The sequence below is a fragment of the Anoplolepis gracilipes genome, chromosome 2, assembly GCF_047496725.1.
Source record: "Anoplolepis gracilipes chromosome 2, ASM4749672v1, whole genome shotgun sequence".
In the NCBI taxonomy this organism is placed as follows: domain Eukaryota; kingdom Metazoa; phylum Arthropoda; class Insecta; order Hymenoptera; family Formicidae; genus Anoplolepis; species Anoplolepis gracilipes.
The window spans coordinates 15,459,908-15,483,061 of NC_132971.1; the positions used below are offsets into that span (position 1 = coordinate 15,459,908).

The following is a 23,154-nucleotide window of genomic DNA, read 5'->3' on the forward strand; positions in this document are numbered from 1 at the left end:
AAAAAAGAAAAACATACTTATGGTTAATGTTCATTTTATCGCGATATATCTCATTGAATGACTAACTAACTAACGAAGAAACAAATAATTAATATATATCTGTTGTTAATTAGAGAGCTCGGAGAATTTATTCGATCCGATTCAACATAAAGATCGAGTGCAATTTCATCCATCTGGAATGAAATATGTACATCAACGCAACGCGCTATGCAGATTATTAACTTGAACTACAAGCTCGATTTACATAACAATCGTAGTCACGATGATTTTTTGCGCACCGATCGACCGGATTTACTGCGGTTAGTTGGCGCGATATTCCGATACTATTAACGATCTCGTAAACACTTCGATCGACAGTCAATGTTTCTGCTTACAGACCGCAGAGACTTGCCGTGCGAGAGGTTTTTTTCGCAGAATAATCGCGTTCCAGTTTACCGCGGCAATGTTTCCTTGATAGCACGCTTTGTACAAGGTAAATAAAGGTGACTGGTTTCTTTAATATAACTTCAATGCTTAACGTTCAAAGGTCGATTGGAAAAATATGACGCAGTCATTAGACAAGTTTAATAAGGTGCGGCAAATTAATTCCAAATTATTCTCAAAGCGCAAAAAATATAGCGTGTACAAAATATAGTTAACTCGAATAAGTTGCTGGATACAATTGCAAGTTAAGATACGCTTTATCAACAGAGAAAAAAAAAAAACAATTTCCACCATTGCCATCGCGACCGGTTTCTTCCAAACGCAAAGGAACGCACGCATTTCCTTTCGAATGGTAATTATCCACTATCTCTCTCCTGCTTTGCAACTTTGTCGACTGATTACGGGAGAGCAGGGCAATGCACGAAACGATAAGCGGCACCGAGACGGCGGGTGTCGCTAATAACAATAAGTTGAAAACCTCGCGTAATTTCCAAACAAGAATTCTCACTGTAATGCTCGAAAAGCGTGTACTCTCGTTTCAGCTCGTAGAAATTGCCTTATGACACGAGTAAATGCGGGCTTTCAACAATGCTATAGCGGTGCAGCATACTATATGGCAGTAGGTCGAGAAACGAGATAATAGTACACACATATATATTTATATATATATATATATATATATATCTACACAGGGTGTCTCATAACTAACGAGCCAACGCTCGTGAACGGATAGAGTACAGTGAACTGAACAAAAAAGTATTAGGTCATTTTGCGATTTTCGCAATAATTATTAAAATATTAATTAAAAATGCTTAGCGAACAATATTATACATATGTACAAGGTAATGAGCGTTTTTAATTAATAGTTCAATAATTATTGCGCTAATCACAAAATGATACAGGACTTTTATGTTTAGTTTGACCTGCTCTATCTACCCTAGAGAGTTGGGGCGATTATTACCGGACATCTTGTAGATATGTATAAAAAACAGTGATTTATATACGCTTGTTATAATAACGACATAGTAAACGACTATCAATAATAAATCAATTTGTCTTGAGAAAATATCTTTCTTGTTTATGGATTATCTTGGAGATTAACCAAGTGGTTAAACACACGTGATCGCGAGCCTGGCTCTTGACGATTCAGGAAAGAAAGGAAACTACCGGGATACCCCTCTTTGGCTTCCGCGTAACAGAGCTACCGACCGTTGTCTGATCGTGAAAGGCTTTGAAGGAGGCCGACAGAAAACGTCGTCATTATACATCTCGAGAGGTTTCGTGTGTATATCGACGAGCGAAAACTTATGACAAGCACGCAATCTACGAATCTTTCGTGTAGCGTCCTTGAAACACGACTAATTCCCACCCTCCGTGTCGGTTACTTACGTTTGTGTGTGGAGAACGCATCATCAGTTTTCTCCTTTTTTTTTTTTTTTTTTTTTTTTTGACTTGCCTGTCATTCAATATCGCTTCTCGGAATTGAGATTACCTTCCGTGTGTAAGCATTTTTCTGCTACCGACTTACGCAACATCGATCGTGAGCGAACTGCTAGAGAAACGAAACGATAAAAAAAGTGCATGACGTCATTTCTCTTTATAATGTGCGATTGAATTTCTTAATATATCGAAATAAAGAATTATTTAATTCAGGAGCGTGGCGTGATGTAGATTATCGCAGTATCACGAGCTTATTTTGCGACAGCCTATAATAACGTCGACCCTGTATGGATGCGTAAATCGGTACCGGTATGATCTTGTCGCTTGTCCAGGTGAGAAGGTAGGTCGCACATGAAGGAGCTTCACCGGCTTTTGAGTGACGCACACGCACGCCGTTGCGTGTTCGCCGTTATGAATGCACACGACCTATAATAGCGTGCGACAAAGTGACGGAGGCTGTCGAGGAAGGCTCGAGGATCTGTATTTACGGGCCTGCGATTCGAATGGAGTTTGCGCGATCCTGTCTTCTGAGAGAAAATAAAGCGCGTGTATATGAAAAGCCGTGGAAATAATAATCGAAAGTTGCAAAGCGAGATATTCCGGTTCGCAGAACGTACTCGACGGGTTACTTACTGTAGTGCGTGTTACAAACGATAACGCGTTTCTGGTCTTCGTGTATAATGGGCCAATCATACGCGATCGCCTAGAGACAGAGTGATTAGCATAATCGTTGTTATAATTTGATACGCAGCTACTAACCGACCGCGATTACAAAACGATCGTGGATAATTACGTCTGGTTATCGACAGACCATTGCAAGCATTTCGGTATCATTTTCTCGACGTAATTTTAATTGTATCAAAGAAATGCAGCGAGATAAGGTGACGAGTTTTGCGAGTCACTTTGTTCATTCTTGTTACGATTGATTGATACAAGTATTAATAGATGTGAAAGAAATGATTGGTTAATTTTTTTAATAGCAATAGTAATACATTTTTTCAATGTAACTCAGTAGGATAAACTCGGGTAAGATGGCGATAATTTTTTAAAATGCAAAAAACATACTTTTATTTTTGTTATTTTTTAATAGTGTTTGGCATATTATCTTCACTGAAGCCTAAATTACGTAATATTATCGAAATTAAAAGGAAAATATTTAATAGAAATTTTATATTATCAAAATAGTAACATAAGCATTGGCCATCTTACCCAACTTTTAAGGAAAAGATGGCCATAATATTTATAAAAAATAGTGAAAATAAAAATTATAGGTCATACGACAATTTACATATCTTTATAATAACATATAATAATACTTTATAATAATGTCTAACGTCCATTACGATAGCTTAACTATAATTTATTGGACGTTATAACAGTTTTTAGTGGACAAATGAAAAACTTTGCATGTCAAAAGTAAAAATATGATATAAGATTCACAATATCGTTATTTCGAACAATGTATACACATAAACTACTGTAAATATCGATTATCTTTGATAGTGATTAAAAAAAGCGCACTATGCGATTATTGAGAAAATTACAGCCTATGGTCATCTTTTCCGTATGACCATCATACCTTAGTTTACCCTACAAATTCGAAAAAAATGTAAGACCCCGTGGAAACTTTCTGCAAAAGTGTTACGAGGAAGCGGAAGGAAAAGAGTGCAAACGTAATGATAAAAATTCTACTTTGCGTCATGGTAAAGTAAACCAGTCGCTAAAAGGGGGAAGACACCGTGCCGCTGGCAGAAAATAAAAGTCCACTCGAATCCTAAAGTGATATACGGTGTTCTCGATTTCCGCGCACGCGTCTGTCCCGCCCTCATGAATTTCATTGACTCGATCTTCCCCAAAATTACTCTTTCCCTCTATCTCCTTCTCTTTCTCTCTCCCACCATCTGTATGAATGAGAAAAGTCACGTATAAAATTTCGTAAAATGACAAAAAACGTATTCTTACTGGATACTGAATGCACGCATGTCAACTGCATCGAAGGCAGCTAACTTTAAAGTGAAAAGTTTGTCTTCAGATTATATTATACATGTTCGTTTCGTAATCTCTTTAAACTTTATCTCAAAACGAGGTCATGATACGAGCCATGGAGTCTCGTGGATTACGAAAACACTGCGTCAGCAACGGTGCGCACATTTTACCGGAATGTCTGCATCGATTCCCGCGCTCCCGATTCACGTCGCTCAGAGACCTCTTCTGCTTCTTTCTCGCTCATTCTCCAGCTGCCTCCGGCCCTCTTTCTCGACCCCTAACCGCACGAAATCGAGTCTGCCGTTGCCGCTATCCGCGGACGAATCCACCCTGTGACACCCAACGGCATTCGCCAACAGTGCCACTCAGGGAAACCAAGATAGTTACCGCGTCAGCACTTTGCGTCGTCGAGAAGATCGGCCCGATGTATCCATCCGGTAATATACGCGAGAGTAACCCTCTCGGTAACCTTATTTGCTTGCAATTTCGCCACGTGACAAGCGACGTATCTATATATTCTTGGAAAGGGAGAAAATGAGATTTTAACAGCGATTTATAAGAAATTTATCTCAAATCTTAAAAAAAAAAAAATTTCAAGATTATTTAGAGAATTATATTATTTTAGAAACATATTATTTGTGGATATATTCTTCTCTGAAAATGTACAAATTCATTCTATGTTCTTTCTTTCTTTTCTTTTTTCACTGTATCAAAAATCTTTTCTAACATTCTCGATCAATCAATTTCACGAGTAACTATAATCATTTTTATTCAAGCATATCCTTACAATGATCCATGTTATTTTAATATAAACCGTACGACGGGCAAGTAATATCTCCTTCTGATCGCAATCATCGCTAACTCGTAATATAGGATAATCAGCAGCTCGAACATTATGTTACCTGTCTCGCTCTCTTACCTTTAACCCGTATATAACGCCATTCACCAAGTTAATCTTGGCGCAGGAATTTAATTTCAGCCCGTCCGGATTTTTACTGTCGTAACGTCATCGCTCCTTGTCAACTCTTGTATATGGTGTAGACACCGAAAATTTACCTGCCGGGACGAGTCGCGCCGAAGAAGCGAGCGACATGCTCGCGGATAATCGATCGAGCCATCCTTGGCGCTCCCGCGTCTTCTTTCCCGGCTCGGAGTATTTACGGAGGATCGATGCCGCGGAACGAAAAGAGGGAAAGGGGGAGGGGGGGGGAGAGAGGGCTCGTCGGGACGAGGCGGGGGATGGCCGTTAGGGGGCACGGAAAGAACGTTTAGGATAGCTCTCTCCGTCGAACGGCCGGATAATAATCCGCGCCGTGTACATCCTCTCTGTTACCGCTGCAGCCACGCTACAGCCAATTAATCCGGCAATCACGAGCGGTTCTCCACTGCGCTTCAACTGGTTTATTTGCCATTAAGGAGGAACGGATACTACACACTGGCCGCGCCATCGTGTCGACGAACGAACGGGGTGAAGGAGCGATGAGAAAGGGAAACGAAGCGGGCGAGAAGGACGAATCGAGGATACGCGCGATCGCCATTGTGAATGGAGAGAGTCGAAGGATTTTAAGATCAAAAAGATTGGATATTTAAAACTTGTCGAAATTATTTGGCGCCATTTTTGACGTAATTTCAATCTCATTGTACATTCTTTTTTCTTTTTTTCACTCGTTCCGGTTTGAATAACCCTCCACTATCTTCGTTTCCTTGAAGCTCGTCAAGTTTCTCCCTGCCTTTTGTCTCCTCGAGATCTTCCCTTCTACAGATTTTTCTTCTTCCACCATGAGTCTTCTTCCTCAATCTTTCTCGCCGACTACTCTATCCCCCATCTTCATTTGACCAGTCTTCCACTCTGGTGGCCGACCAGTTACACGGACGGAGCTATCGTACCGCTATAACGCGCAAGTGGAACGTGCTCTCGAGGGCCGTCATTCATCTCTTCCACCTTGCCTCCTCGTGCACCCCACACCGCGGTCAGCGCGGAGATCGCCATCTCCGGATATATCGTTGGAAGATTTCCTCGACTTTAACGCGTTACATCCGAGGCATCTTTACCCTCGCGGCGACTCGCCGTTGTAAGTCACGGCTTTTTTCGGAATAATTTTCATTCATGATTTATACAATGACATTATTATCGTACTTTATTAAAATATTTTGAGATTAGATAATACGAATCTATATATTTTGCGATATTTATTGTTATATATAAATATTGATATAGTGTGTGTTGTATTTCTATTAAATAATTATATATTGCGTAAAAAAAAGACAAGATACCAAAATCGATATAGAAATCGTAAACCGACATATTTTTACTTTTCAGCAATCAAATACTACACTTTTATTAGAGTCAATATAAACTTGACGCTTTTTGTTTATTTAAAAGCTCCGAGTATATATTTGTTACTTATTTATATATCAATCGACTTGTATCAAAAGTTTAAATTTAAAGTTTTTCTAACTTTTCTTTGATGAATTACATAATAATGGTACTAGCAAAGCATCTTTTTAAATATTAATCTAGGGTAACTAAGGTATGATGGTCATATAAAAAAATGGCCATAGGCAGTAATTTTTCTAATCATCGCTACATAATCCGCTTTTTTAGTCATTAATCGATATTTATAATATCGATTATCTTTGATGACTAAAAAAGTGCACTATTTACCCTACATATTTATGTTTCTACAAATCTGTTTTATTTTTTGTTTCTATTATTAAGTATATAAATTTTTCTTTTAAACTCTCAGTTAAAGACTACAACTTAAAAATAAAATAATATCAGATTTAATACTCCATTTTTATATGATATCTTGTGAAAAAAAAATAAGAAAAAAATAGTGTAAATATTTTATTCCGTATTTTCCTGATGTTCCTAATCACTTTTCAGGATAGAAACGTATCAAAGGATTATAATTCGCGGAGAATAACGCTACGTATCCTCGCATATTGTATCCCATTCGAATTTGATCATGGAGAGCTCTCTCTCTTTTTCTCTCGACGGTAATTTTCGCGGCACTAATTCGGCAAAGCTTCATTAATCCGACGTCGGTGCCCGGTACTTAGGCGACGCGGGGTATAATCATAGTTTAAATTCGGATCCCATCCATTGAAAATCAGTGGCTCTGACCCGCTTCGCAATCAGGATACCGGTTAGGGTGACGGGGTGGATGGGGGCTATCATAGGGCATTTGATCCGCGGCGGGTCATCAATATTGCATGAGGGGGGCCGCCGAACGCGCGTACGATCATGCCGAATGCTGGGAATCAAAATAGTGACGGAGAGAGTTTATAGTGCGTGAGAGGGGCAGCAGCATGCGTCCCGCGCATTGTGAGTATCGAGTTTGTGGATTCGAAACCGCGTATGTCTAATCAAGTCGAGATCGAACACTGGATATACTCGTCGATTCATCGAGACGACCTCGCTGTCAAAACACTGACGGTCCCTCGCGCACTTTTCTTATCCGTTAAATGAACGCGCTGCGTTAATTTTGCATTTTAATTTGTTCGGTTAATATAAAGTAAAATATATAGCGTGTAGAAAAAATTTACATTGTCCTTCTATAATCAAAATAAAAGAGAATATTGTAGCTTACTATTATTTACTTGTGAATCTCTTTCTCTCTTTTTCTCTTTCTTCTTCTTTTAAATCTCGCAGTTAATTCTTTACAAGATCTTTGTATCTTTGCTGCAAAGTGGATCGGAGAAACAAATCTCGCCCGACAATGCGAGGAGCTCGTTCGCTCGTTCGCTCGTTCGCTCGTTCATGCCGAGGCAGTCAGTTCCAGAAGCTGTCCCTTTAATAATTTATTAGCAAGCTCGCGTTGAGGGGAGCGAAAGGGGAGCTCCTGATTGTGTCGTGTCGTCTGTCCCCTGCAGTGTCGGGACGACTCGCCGCGGGTGGTCCTTGACACGAGCCTGGGTACTTCGATGCTGTTGCTGTTATTAATACAGGGAACCGCGAATCGATTATTTACCAACATGACGAGCCGCGTAAACTTTTATCCGCCGATCTAATAATACGCAGTGCGAGATTAATCTATAAAGAATTCAACACTTCGTACACGTAAGAAAATATTTCGACCTCCAGTTATTCCTGTAAAACACGAAACATTGGGGATAATCTACTCACACGTGGAATCGCTATCTATCGTAATTATCACTCGGTGACAGAGCGCGACCAACTCATGGTAATTCGTTTGTACGTCGCGGGGTTAACGATCGAGGGGCCCGCAACAAACTATCGCAGCGATTGCATCACCGATTATTTATTTCGCGGCGGCGCGGGAGGGGTAGATGAGAGGGAAGGGGGGGGGGCGGAAAGGCGCGTTAATAACTATTTCGCGGTATCTCTCGCACTTATCGCACATGCGTCCGCTCGTTTATGCGAAGCTATCAATTACGCGGATCCTTAGAGAAACATCTCGCCATTAGCCGATCCAGCCGGTTATTCGGCCGTAAGTCATCGCGTAATCGGCCTGGGACATTAGGTCTCGGTCGCGTGATTCTTCCGCACAATCCACCGGGAGTTTCCGCGTGCGCGCAAAAATCTCGTTTGCGGGTGATTATTTAGATTGCTGGAAACGCTCGCGAAGATAAGAGAGTTTCCGAGTTTCCCCTATGCATAAATCCATTTTCAGAGGCGCATATCAAAACAAGCGTGCTTTCCGCGATCGAGCTTCGCCGCGTGTGAATTAATCCAACGACAGGCCGATCGCTGGATCGCTGGATCGCTCGCGCTCGCGCGCGCGCGCCCTCATGTGTGTATGTGAATGATACATGCGTATTTCGGGCCGCGTATATAATAACAGGTTGCCAGTACCGGGCCCTCTCTTACCCTCTCGCGGCCTTTCAAGCGATGATGTATGCGCTAATTGTGAGGCCCTTCGCTTCGAGACCCGGTCTCCCCCGCTCCCTCCGCGCCCCGCCATTCTCCGCACAACACTCTGCTATTTTTTTCTCTCTTTCCTGGTATACGCGCTTCATCGAGAATATAATATATAAAAAAAAAAAAAAAATGTGTTTAGTTTTTCTTGCAGACGGGAGAGTTTTTGTTTCATACTCCGAGTTTCTTCGCGTTACGCGGAACGGTTTATAAAAACTCGCATGCTGGATGCATGGAATTGAAGCAATTATTACATTATAATAACAGAGTGACTCGCATTGAGTAGCACAACAAAGGTATCTATGTTGTTTTCTTGCGATGCGAAATGCAACATAAATAAAATAACGTAAATTATTAGAGAAAAAGTGACGCTTTAAAGAATGATATTTTATTCGATTCGTATCTTTTTCAACATTATCAATGCTTTTTGAAGGAAATTACGATCGATTAAAGCTAAAGAACTCAATGATAAATCTCTTTACTTTCTCTTATCTACAAAAATACTGCCAATACTGATATTATAAGATTCGGATATTGCGAAATCTGAAAAGGGCAGGAATTGAGAACCAGCTGGTAAGGTTAATGCGATTTCGAAGAGCCGGCAGATAAGAGGGTTATTTCATCTCTGTCTTGCCTGAAGGGTTTTGACATCTGCGACGTCGGTACGCGCACGATGTATCGATTGCCCGCGGCATGGCAATTAAGTAATTAAACAAATCTGTCGAAGGTGTTACGAATGAGTCTGTGCACGCCTCGCGATCTCTCGTAAAATCGTTGCCAAAGATACATGATCTGTATTATACTCGAAAGTCCTGTCCGATATTCATATACAATTATTATAATAAATTGATGATTAATAAGCATAAGGGACAAATTAAATTTTGCATGCATTTTTTACTCTCACGTTTTTTTTCGCAAATACACATCTACAAAAAACAATTAATTATTATCTCTTACATACATAATCGAATATCTTGTTATGTGTCTTATTATAGTATTTAATTATTTACCGAAAATGATAATATTATCTCGAGAACGTCAATACGAGAAATGTCATCTTTCGATCTCGTCTATTCTGAATTTAGAAGCAGATTAAACGCGGACACGAATCTCATTCGAGGGAAAAATAAATCCCATGCGTTACGATGTTGTGATTTGGACCGACAATCTCGTTGGTACGCAATCGACCTTGCTACGAACATTAACATCCAGTCTGATCCCGAGTTTAATCAAACGCTAACCGGCGAAGATTTAATCTACTGCAGACTCCCTCGAGAAAGCGAGAGAGAGAGAGAGAGACCACCCTTCCTGTACCTCTTTGTCTCTTTCTCTCTCTTTATCTCTTCTCCCATTCCGCGCATCCTGTATATCTCATTCTCTCCTCCACCATCCTTCTCTCTGTCTCGGGTAAGTAATATAATCACAACATCGGGGTGGCGTCGTTATTTACAGGCACTCCATTTGCGGTAGTGAACGTCGGCCAACGAGGTCGATCGTGGCGACGATATTGACTCCAACCACGATTAGGGGATAGGCTATATATGCGCGAGAGTTGCCGGGGTTACACGCTCCCTTAATGCGCCTCGGGGTTTTGATCTCGCTTCTAATGCGATTCGGAAGCGATATCGTCCGCGCCGCGACGAGCGTGGCTTTCACAAAAGTAAAAGCAAATTGATAAACATAAAAAGATGATTTGCGACGTTGGTTCTTTCGCGACATGCAAATGCAAATTTAACATCGAAATTAATCCTTAATTCGATCCTTAAATCGCGGTTTAATTAAAGAGAGTCGCGGAAAAGAAAAGCTCTATTTTCAGAATGAATAGAAGCTTTAATACAGGAAAGAGACGATACTATCGACGAGTACGATCATCTCGATTGAGTCGTTCATCCGAACAATCTCGATCTGGTAGCCTCGCGGCGAAGAGGACAGTTCCTTTGTCGCTTCGCTGAAATCGATGGGTGACTACCATCGAGAACTCACTCGGCAATTAAGCAATTAAAACGTCGCGCGACCTCCTCCTGATCCATCGGCGATTTCGATGGAGGAGCCCTGGCGATAATCGACGACTATCTCGACGTGCGATTTAGTCGCCGCCAGAGTGTATCAAGAATGATTCGAGCGCATTAGACGCTAACGTATTGCAAACTTGGACTTGATCTATCTATAGACTGCGGTGTCGCTCGTAGCTACCAATAAATCTCGCCTTTGTAATCGTTGATAAATCGAAATATTTCTCTTTATTTTTACGGATTTATGGACGGAATTATGGTTCCATCGCGATTCTAATCTCGTAGACTTGAATTATATAAACGGTCGGATGCGCGACATAATATGCAACGGTATATAATATATACTATAATTCAATGTTCGTGATGTCGCAGAGGATGAGGGAAGGGGCGGTCGATATCACGACGGATGTCGCTCCGAAGCGCGAGGCCACGGCGGATTCGTCGGCTCGAATCGCGAAGGGTACGATCTTAATTCTAGTAATCTTCGCGTCGGAGCTGCTTCCGATACGGCGATGCCGCTGGATGCTGCCGAGGTCCGATAGACGTAAGAGGCCGATCTAAGCGAGCGCACCGAATAATAACACACAGGAGCGAGAGGGGAGAAGAGGTGCGCGGCCCTACCCCTCCGTTGCATTCGCAAGACACCCAAGGAGTAACGGTAGAGGGCGAGATGCACAGAGAGAGAGAGAGAGAGAGAAAGAGAGAGAGGGATTCGATAATTACTACCGGGAGTCGTGGAGGCGGCCCGCGGAATCCTCCTCCTGCAACGAGCGCAAACGCGCAATTATTCCCCATCGCCATCCGACGCCGGGATCTCCGATTCCGCGTTCCCTGTTCCGATACAGCAGCGTTATACACCACGCGCGCGCGGATGCCGCCCCGAAGAGGCTCCCGGTGTTCGATCGTAATGTGCGCCCCCGATATTATCTCCCTTCGCTCGCTTTCGCTCGGTTGTTCTCGGATTTCCCGTGCGCGTGTCGACACGTGAAAAATTCAGCCGAAGGTAGCAAAATGAATTTGACACATCGCCGTCGTACTTCTCCTTTCTACTTGTATCCCTATCCAATATTTATCACGTATATTATTATTTTTTATACAGTTATTTACAACTCCCTCATAAAAAAAAAAAAAATAAAATAAGATTTACTTAGAGAGAAAATGAGTCTTGAGAGACATTACTCTCGTAGAGCTTAAATTTTTCTAGGAGGTAACAGCAAATAGATTTGTAGCTACGTCTAAAGATGTTAGATGGGATAAGAAACCGATCGCGGATATAAATAATGCAGATATATGTCGATTGAAGATTAATTGAGATCTTCTACGTTGATTCTTCGTTGAATATATCTGATTGTAATAAACATAGTTCCTGGCGAGTGCGTCAGATCTCTGTCAGATATGAGTTATAATGGCGTATGTACGTCGTTGGACTGTCGTGACGTGGGATCATAAAGAATGAACTCATTCCGCCACCTTACAAGACACGTACCTACACTTTACCGTAATCTTATTTTGCAACATGTGTGCCCTTTCATCTTTTCTACCATCTTTCTTTCACCGTGCGTCTCACGCGGCGCTATCTTTTTTTTTTTTTTTTTTTTTTTTACGACAACCTTGCGCGTATTTCTGGCGGCGAAATTGTGGGAAGCTGCGTTGACTCTCTGTGTCGCCTTTGCTAAGCGTCATGGACGGACGAACGTGGTCGTAATGGGCGTGGTAGCCCGGCATCGGAGGGTCGCAACGCATCGAGCGTGCGTTTATTTACGCACGTGTACACGCAGGCGCACGCGAATCGAAGTCGCGCGGGCGATCCGCCGGGACTTGTTTTGTCGATAATAAAATTCGATTAGAGAATTGATTTTTAATCATTTGTTCGTGCGTTAATTTATTCATCATATATTATAAGATAGTCACACGTGGACTGATTCAAATTATTAACGTATGTTTAGCTGACAGCAAATAATTCACGAGAAGTTTTTCAGGGGATATTAGACATCGAAAGATATAATCATCGCTAGTTGTACGGGACAAAATATAATATTACAAAAACCTTAAGATCTCAAATTTTTCTATTTGACTTATCTTTACCATTTCAAATCGACAGTTCAATAAATCTCTAATCAATCCCTGTCAATATTTAACGAGTAACAGAAACCGCGAATAAAAGGTTCGAATTTAAGGGAAATATCGACAAAAAACGTCCTATTTATAGCATAAAAAAGATGGAAAATATTGTAATTTTACATCGACTCACCGAGGATGAACTTCCTCACCTTGCAGAATTGCCGAGATGTCACGTACCTACAACAAAGAAGAGAACATTGAATATGATTTATCCACGAATTGTTCATCTTGTTCAAAGAAGTGAGACTGTTTCATATACAACGATGAAATGATTACGATGATGCCAATAACAGATAAACACGATATTATGTCGAAGAAAGCTGGTTGCTCGAAAAATCCTCCACACGACGGCGCGGCGCGCGAGGCTCGAGATCGTTGTCGGACAAACACCTTGACGGGTTGTAAAGGCCCCACATTGGGCCCATGGGTCCACCTCCAGCTGGGTTGGACGCGATTCATGTTGTCCGACAACTGTGTATGTATATGCATTGTGCATGCATCGATCAACGGTGGCATACTGACGTACAGGTGTCACGCGACACGTCTAATGTCTATACAAATTTTACTACGCCATAGATAGGAAAACGTTATTGTTTATACTAACATTCATTAGCTATTCGTTAGTTATTATCTTGGAATTTTGTTATCATGAGTAAAATCGTACAAGCACGTTTTATGTACTAACAAGACATTTCTTAGTACATCGGATTAATGTTTGAAAATGTAATTTTAAAAGCGTGAAGAATAATTTAATACGTACATAATAATGCTCTCATAACTTTATAACAGTGTTTAAATTAATATATTTATATTAGAATTTTTTTCTACTGTATACGTATTATATACATATAATATATATTGTATATACATTATTGTATAACATTTTATATGTTTCAGGCTCTTTACGAATTCTTTTTATAACAAGCCTAAATTACTTAAAAAACGCCAGTTTGTAAGATTTGGTATTTTATAAAAAAATTAACGTATGTATATATTAACAACATATTTACAAGTGAGATCTATCTTTTTCATTGACTATCTTTACTATATATTATACATGTATACTGCCATTAATTCATTCAACTTTACTAACTCAAGTTTACCTGATCATCCGCGAGTGTTATAACACGATCCCAACAATCATCGACATGCCGTTAGATCGAGAGACACCTCGGGTTCGACTGCCAATGACGTGACAAAAATGACGTTGGACGAGTGCGCGCGTGTTCTCGAAATTTAAAAGAGTGTCCGACCACCCCGCGGCGCTCAGCGACATCGGCCGTGCACCTCTGCGGTGTCAGTTATATAAGTAATGACAATACGATGACTGGACGGCCGCTAAACACCTGCATTCACCACGTTATCTCGCGGATCCCGCTGTTAGGATCAGGTTTTCGCTATCGTTAGCCCTCTCCCCGCGTGGTCCATAGCGCCCATGCTTGAACCTGAAGGCGCCTTGGGTGGTCCCATCGCCGATAATCTTGACGCAATTCTTGACGCCTCCCGCGCGTCGTTTTCTATCACCACGAACGATCCGATCGTGACTTCACCCCCAACCGAGCATCAACGCCGCGTGCGGCTCTTGAGTCTAGTCTATTTTAATCATATGAACAACTCATGATTTTTCAGGTTTTTTTTTAAATATCAGAAATTGATTTTTTTTGCGGTTTACATATATTTTTATTGATGTTTTTAAACACTACATCAATATTTTCAAATCTTTATATTTAAATGTTTAATACGAGACTCTGCGCAAAAGTAAGAATATGAGATGCTACTCTTCGCGTAATCGTCTGAAAAAACTTGATCTTTTATTTCCTAAGATATTTTTGCGATATTGAACCTAATTAAAATTGAAAAAGTTAATATTTAATATTTTTCAAAAAATAAAAAAAATGTCATCAAAATTGAAATATCTAGTTTGAAAATATATAATATTACTTTGATATTTTCCAATTTTTTTTCTAAATAAAATTAGGTTTATTAGGATCCCACAAATATTTTACAGAATAAAACTAGATTGAGTTTTTTCGTTTCAAATAGTTACAAGAGGAGCAGCATGTCACATCGTCGAATCATGCATTTTGAACACGCTACGCATAGAGGCTCAATATTGAAAAAAAAAAATTTCTAAATCCAAGATTTAAAAATGTTGACGTACTGTTTAAAAAGAAAATTTTATCTGAAAATTATCAATCATATCGCTAGCATATGGAATGGGCTCTCAAATATATGTGTATTTATTCGCGCGCGTCATTTCCGAAGCCTTTCTAACAGAGCGAGCGATACCTGATGCGTGGTGAATTGAAGATATTCTTTTCGTGTACGTACGGATTGCTTAAATGCGCCCTTTCGTGACGGTCGCAACGTCCGGCAAGACAAGAAGTAGCGCGCGAACGCAGACCCGTAGGTGGGTTGACGTAACTTCCCGAGGCTCGTTGAATATTTATCGCCGCACGCCTTGTTTGTACGCCGTTCTGCCTCGCTTGAATTTAAATACCGTGCGCCTTTCGCATCTCCGCTCGTGCGTTTCCTTCTTCGCGAGCAACCATTCTTTCTCGCTGTATTATTTATAGAAATGGGAGCGCGCGAGTTTCTCTCATAAAACGAAAAAATCGCGAAAGCTGGGCAAAGCGTATTTCCAAAGTCATCGCGCTCTTGTGTCAACGTGCTCTCTTTGCTCCTATGTATAGAAAACGAGCGGCAAACGGCATTCGAATCAATCTTCTCTCTCTCTCTCGAGTAATGGATACATTCAAAAGCATATACTGTTGAAAATATGTAATCGTTATATTTTCATTATATGAAGAATTTTTCTTTTAATTTTATCCATGTGAAAATGATAGAATAAATATACGTAGAAAATATGGAAATAATTTATTATTTATATAATAAGAAAATCATGATTTTAATTAATTACTTAAACTCACTAATAAAAAATATATATTTGAGAGAGATATTTATTTATGATTAGGAAAATCTATTAAATATTTCAATTTTGTATAATCAACTTACAAAATATCCGCTTATCACTTGATACATTACTACCGTTCGTGCTTACACTACATATTATACAAAGCAATGCAGCGTGCCCGTTCCTCAAGCAAACTGTATTATTATCAAGCTCAAGAGAGCGATCCCTTCATTCACCGCGCGCATGATTGACATTAATTACCGGAACACAATCGGCGATTTATCTGATCTCCAGCTTGATCCTCGATAGCGAGATACGACGCCAAGTACACCAGGACGCGTAAAGCAGGATAGAGTCGGGAGACGTTCTCAAAGGGAAGTCCTCCTCCTCCTCCACCATCGTCGGTCATCACCGCAAGGCGAGTTAGAGTGCCGACCGGCCGCGAAACCTCGTTGAAGACGTTCGTCGAAGAGAATCTGAGAGAGGCGAAGCGAGAAACAGGAAGAGACGGAGAGAGTACATACACGCGAAACGGAGTTTCTTCTCCCGTGGGAAGGCGTGGTTGGTAGACGCGCGACGTCCATTTGTCTCGGGCGCCTCCCGCACCAGGAACGCCCTTGCATCCCACGGGCATCGATCACGTCTTCCTCTTACCGGGCGCATCGCGCCGCGTCCGTCTCTCTCTCTCTCTCTCTCTCTCTCTCTCTCTCTCTCTCTCTCCCTATCTCCCTCACTCACTCTCTCTCTCTTTCTCTCTGTACACTTTACGCGTACATACTCGCCTACACATATACCACCCTGGCACGACAACGTGCGCAAGCCACCCCTTTGTCCGATGGCACCGGCGTTGCCAACTTTTCAAAATAAAATTTCGGCACAACAGAGGAACCAGATTATAATATTTCAGGAGCTGCATTACCGTGTGTAGTGCATCCAGGGTTGAGAAGTAATTCATTATTTGTAACAAAGTTACAGTTACAGATATTTCTGTTCGGTTACCTATTATAACTTAATTTTTCTTCACCTATACTGTAACTTCACTTGCATTTTTTTTTAGTTTTTTTTTTATAACTAATAATTTTATAACATATTTTTATGACTAATAATTATTTTAAATATTTCAAACTTAGAGACCAGCGCGATAACGCGACATGCGATACGCACAAGCATTGCACAGTTATTCTATGTATATCTTTTAAAAAAACTGTACGCCCATTGAACATTGTCTGTCACATAATTTTTCAAAGTTATGATAAAGCTATTATATATTAAAATTTGTGATTTTTCAATTGAAAAATTTTTAAAAATTTAATAGTGTTTATTCCTAGTGTATAATATTTATTTATTACAAATTATTAATTTAATATTTTAAATGTATTTTTATTGTAAGTTTAAAACAATTAAAATTTATTGCATATAAAGTAATATAGTACATAATTATGCACAAGTACATATGTATATATGTATAATAAGTAATTAATAAAGCTTGAAATAAAGATTTCTATTTAAAATAGTAATACACAATCACTGCAAGAAAACAACTGAAAATTAATCATTTGTTACTTTTTGAATAACTTAATTATAAAAAATATATTATTTTTCAGAATAAGTAACTTGTAACTGTAATCAGTTACCTGTAACTAAATATTTCTATAAAGTAATTTTCCCACTCTGAGTGCACTAAAAATGAGAAAAGGTACAAGTTTAAAGTTCGCAATGATATTAATACAGATAGAATACCGATTCCGCCGATATTAATTGTTGGAGATATATCCCTCTATATTCACTAAATTAAATGATGGATAATATTTGTCAAGAGAAGAGGATTTGTCTGGTTCCGATCTTCAAGTACGACAAGTGAGTGGATGTTAGTTGAGAGTCATCGTTATGTCAGACCCACTGGACCGCTCCACGTCACTTTGTTTTACTCGCGCTCGAACTCTCTTTCCTCGCATTCTCTCCAAAGTCCCACCCTTACAAAAATCCAGTTTCCTAAGACGTAATAAAGTTATCGCGATAATAATACACACGCCATATCTCGGTGAAGACGTATAGAAAGTTATGGGGTTTATACAATGCGATTAAAAAATTTAATGACGCTTCGTTCCGGTCGATCACGATCGCGAGATCTCGATCGAACGGAATGACGAGCTGTGAAGCGATCTTTTTACTGTGCTACGATTTATATAAGAAAAACGCAAACTTTCAAGAAAAAAATGTCATATTTTTATAATATACACCAATATAATAAGTATGTGTGCACGAAGTAATTAATGCATTTTATATATTTGCAAATTTAGGAAAGACCCTTTTTTTTAAAATCACATCTCTTATATTGCATAATGTCATTCTAAAAAGTGATGAATAACTTTTTTTTTAAATATCTGAGTGCCAATATCTCAAATTGTTGCACTGTAGAGAAAGATTATCGGATTATCATGATTTGAAATCGTTAGCGTATAATAAGTTGATTGTCTTTCACAACCGATTGCTCGAAGCTTGTCCTTTTGTTATTCTGTTACAGCCGGTAAGTGTACACGATGCTTCCTTTGCCGAGGCAAACGTGGATCGTGGAGCGTTGATCGCAGAATGGCTATCTGGTTACGCGCATGGCAACTTCCAAGTAAGCGCACTACGGCTATCGTTATTGCTACATATAAACGTTACACTGTAAAAAATTCGAGAGAAACAGCAGGGTTTTCTAAGGTTGCTAACTGGCTAGTTACGTGGAAACCTCTCATTTTACGCATGTTATATCCACGGTTTTCAATCTCGTACCTCTAATTATTAATCTTGTAGTTTTCTTTACCCTATAAGGAGATTGTGATATTGCAATTTCCAATTTTTCGCGAAATGTAAACATTTGCGAGTGCACGAAGATGTATCAAAGATGTGAATATTCATATTGAACGAAGCCCAAACGATACGCTTCGTCCAGTAGCAACAGATACATTCAAAGAAAATGTACAAAATCTTTATTATTGCAGAATCATAACGGATTCGTTTTGATTCTGAGAATGTTGTTGCAAAAAGATTTTACGAAAATGTCAATAATCTATAATATTTTTACGTTTAATAATATTTACAATTTTTCATAAATGATACAAAATGTTATTGATTAAAAAAAATACATGTAAATATAAAATCGCAAAAGATTTAGACTAGTTTTCGAATTAAAATTATTTCTGATTCAATTCCGATTCAGCTGTAAAATTGAAAAAAATATGATTAAAAAATTAGTAAGGTTCCCATTTAAAAGACAGATTTAAAAAAATAAATATAATTTATAAAATTTCGATATTTAATTTGAAAGAATAAAAAAATACTTTTATATTTTGTTCTGCCGAAACTTTTACTCAAATATATTTAGATTTTTATTCAAAGTGACGGTACAGTATTTCTATCATTAATATTAATATCTATATTTTGATCGAGACTTTGAAATTTTTCAATCACCATTTTGTTCCGGACGAAGGCTTTTTGCACAGCCTGAAGAAATTTACATTTTTTTTCAGAAAGATTTTATTCCGTTTCGCACAATAACATTCCATTTTTCAAATCCATATTTATTTGACTGAAATGCAAATTATCGGAGAGACGAAATAAGTTAAGTCTCAGATTCGAATCTCTGGTTTTCGTCCTACTTTACAATCAGCGAAAACACGAACGGAATGATCGACGCTATCGCAGTCCCTTAATTTTTGGTAAGCGGGTGACGGTAATTAACGGGTTGCTTCGTAACGCATGCCTACACGCGCAAAATATATGCGTCGGCGTCTCATCCACTCTCCTTCCTTGTTGCACGCGCGCGAAAATGCATACCGGTAACGCGCGGCGCGGCGCGGCGCGGCGAGGCGAGGTGTTGCATATGCATGCGTCGATCGATATGAATGCATCGTTGCATGCTAAACGGCTGCGAGCCTATCTGATCTGCCATTTTCCTTTCGGCCGCGAAAGGCATCCGCGCGCGGCTGCGGCGGCGCCGATGCGGAAACTCTGCGTGTGAATCTCCGATTATCGTCTACTCCGCCGCTTATTAGCCTCTTACCGTACACAATGTGCCGTGGATCATGTTTGGCTCTACATCAATTCTAGTTCCCGCAAGAGTTCTCGGATCGCGCGATGAATCTCATGTCTGACCAAGAAAGAATAGCGCGGAGAGATATCGAAAAATCGCATCATCTAAACAGGCTTAGACGTTGGGCGGTTCTTATATACTTGGGCGCGCGAAAGCGATTTTATCTCTGAAATTTTGTGGTTCCCCAATATACATATATCTCGCGTGGGAGGATCATTTTCTTCTTTTTCGTCTATTTTTTTCACACTTTCTTCCTTTTTGAACTTTGCGAGAGATTTTCTAGCAGGTATAAACCCCGGCAATCTTGTGGCGTCCAACTAATACATCGACTGGAGCATACATTAATAAATGTAGTATCTGCGCGCGCGCGTGCACACACACACACACACACACACACACATACATAGTTTTATAAAAATATTTACCTTCATCTACGATAACAATGGCTCGCTCATCAACGGTAATGCGATTACGAAAATTCGTTTCGATGAAGAATGGATTCGTTGGACGATATCTGTAATAAACCGCAGAGTTGTCGATGATAGACGTATCGCTGCGATCGATAATTGAGACGCTAGACCGACTCCGGGCCATACACACTGGGCTTTTATCCAAGGGGTATCTTGTACAATTATAGAAGGCATGCTACTTTATGGCCGAGGGTATCTATCTAAAAGATCGGTACCTAATTAGGTCGACCCTCGCGAGGATATGACGGCCGTGCATTCTCGCGTATCGCGTCTAATTATCGCAGAAATTGACCGGCAGTATTGACACGTACAAAGATCTGCGGTCTGATCGCGAAAAAGGGTCTCGTAGAGGCTGTCTCGCGCGTTCGCTATTGCATTAGTTTCACTGGCAAAATACTTTCCTTTTATAATATATTACAATACGATCCATATTCTGCAAAGTTAATTTAAGCCGGTTCTGGCATCTTTTTTTTTTTTTGTTTTTCTTTTTTCTTTCATACATATATGTATACCTCAAAAAGACAAATGCCATATTTTTGAAGAACTCCGCGAAGGAGAGATCTCGAAAGCTCATTCGTGCGTTCCCACGTGTAGAGAACGCGAGAGTAATTTTTTAATTGTTGCGCGGCTTTTCTGCCGTGTTTAATAACACCTTGGCGTCCGAGTTGCCTATTACGACGAGTGCAAGACTACCTCGTTTTGGCCCGAAGGGGCCAAATCTCTCTCCTTCTCTCTCAGACTGACTCGAGCGTTTCGGACGCGCTCGATTTTTTAAGTGACGAGGGTACTCGGTCATATATCTCCCTCGTAGGTCCGCGAAAGTTTCGACGTTTGCACGGCCCACGAAATTACACGTTGCGAAGGCAACGGGGTGCGCAGCGATGCTTTTCATCATTACTGAATCTGCGTTCTCTTTCTGCCGATCGTGTGTAGGTTTGGCGGTGAAGCTTCCATACGAGAGGAAGAGCCGCGTTATCGTTAAAATAGTCTATTAAAAGTCAACATTTCATCCTCGCGACTACGATATAAACCACTCCATCTCCATTCGTGTAGAAACGTCGATGAGAGTCGGAACTAAATCATGTAGATGACATTAATGGATAGTAAAATCTCTCTTCTCTTCGTGCTTGTATTTGAATACCCGTGCGATTTCTCATATATCGTTTCCCTCTCCATATTATCAATCATCGCGTTAGCTCGCGTGAACCTTAAAAGCCACGAGTTCAAGGAGGACGGCCTCGGGAGAAGCGTTACCGTGGCTGGCTTGTCGCGTTAACGACTGGTAATATCCCCCGCCGTCTCGTATCCCAACCGTCATCTTTACATCTCGCGCATTTCCATACAAGAGTAAGGCCATTTGAATATCCCTCCTCCCTCCACCCCCTCTCAACCCCTTCCTCTCGCCTCGCGCGTTCCTCTTGCTCGAAAGCAGACGGCGCATATTCGCTCCGGCGAATTACATAGCCGACGTCGAAGCGTGGCGATCTGATATCCGACCTCGTCCGACGACGTAACGGGATGATGATGATGATGATGATGATGATGATGCGCGGGGGAGGCGGCCGAGGAAGGCGATGACTGGCGAAAACGTATTAAGATCTATCGCGACGGCGAATCTTCCCCCGCGAACGATCGACTCCTTCCGCTTGTCGCGCGACCGCGATTATGTACTACGATTTTGTGAACCATACGATTACACGATATTTGTATTAATTTTTAATCGAATTCCAGAGAGAGAGAGAGAGAGAGAGAGAGAGAGAGAGAGAGCACTCATATATACGATTTTAAGCGGTTAAATGCATGAATGAGAGAAAAAGTGCGTTTGAATAAAAATTATCATCGATCGAATAGCTTCTCTCTTTGTAATTGATTCCGACCGACTGGTGCAATCCGTTTCTCACACTCTTTCTGTTAATTCTCCGAATGGTTTTTGCCGTGCCCTTTCCTTCTCTCCTCTGTGCTACTCTTCTTCTACTGCAGCACGAGATGGACCGGTCGAGATAAAGCCGCGAGCCTAGTAACTGCAGTAATTGTCGGTGATTAGAGGAGTCATAATTACTGGTCCACATATAACGTTACCATTCATTCTCCGGTCTGTTCGTCTTAGGCACGTTTTTCTCTTTCGCCTATTCTCCTTTAGATACATTCCGATACGTCCTCGATCAATCTCATCAATTTTTATTAACTTTTTTCTTTATAAATATATTGCGACCGTAATAATAATAATAAAAAAACAGGCAATAGGTATTATTAATAATGTTGATGTATTTCCAGTTTTTATTTTATTGTCAGTATTGCCGTTGCATTTCTAATGTATTACTTTTCTTCTTATATTGTACTGTCAGTAAATTAGTAATGTCAGTATATTTTTCTAAAACATATTTCGCAAAATTATATTTATTTTGTTTATTTGAGCATTATACATCAATAGTAACTTTTTAAAAATTGAAAATAGTTTGATAAAAAAATGTATCAATATGATCAACTATACATATAAAGGAATCAAATAAATTTTCATTAATCTTTTTACTATATTTTACATAATAGATAATATTATTAGACAAATAAGATCCATGACGTTTACATTTTTAACAATAGTTAATTTTAATTTATTAAGCATTTTGGACATTTAAATCAATTGCAAATTTTAAATAAAATAAATAATACTAACTCAAGTATATACATACATATATGTGTGTATATATATATATAAGTTTAAATCATAATATCAATTTTAAATCGCACAGGTGATTATTAAAGTTTAATTTACTTTAGTAGTATATGTTTTTATTCTAAGACAATACATTTCGATTTCTATGAGAAGAAAA

The 23,154-nt window shown here is 39.8% G+C and overlaps 2 protein-coding genes across 3 annotated transcripts in view; one reads left to right on the forward strand and one right to left on the reverse strand.

Annotated features, from left to right (window-relative positions):
• Window positions 1-23,154, forward strand: part of Sp1 (transcription factor Sp8) — a 93,440-nt gene that overhangs the window by 14,841 nt on the left and 55,445 nt on the right. Inside the window, exon 1 of one of the 2 annotated variants that reach the window (XM_072910900.1) lies at window positions 18,316-18,401. The exons of the other annotated variant lie outside the window; for it this stretch is intronic. The gene's annotated coding sequence lies outside the window, so the exon portion shown is untranslated. Of the gene's footprint in view, window positions 1-18,315; window positions 18,402-23,154 lie in introns of those variants that run through there. 2 annotated transcript variants of the gene reach the window in all.
• LOC140676151 (uncharacterized) overlaps window positions 3,185-23,154 on the reverse strand; it is a 107,461-nt gene continuing 87,491 nt past the window's right edge. Inside the window, exons 3-4 of the mRNA XM_072910908.1 lie at window positions 12,995-13,041; window positions 3,185-4,367 (exon numbers count right to left, since the gene is read on the reverse strand). Coding sequence (XP_072767009.1) covers window positions 4,159-4,367; window positions 12,995-13,041 — 256 coding nt within the window. The 3' untranslated portion in view covers window positions 3,185-4,158. The remainder of the gene's footprint in view (window positions 4,368-12,994; window positions 13,042-23,154) is intronic.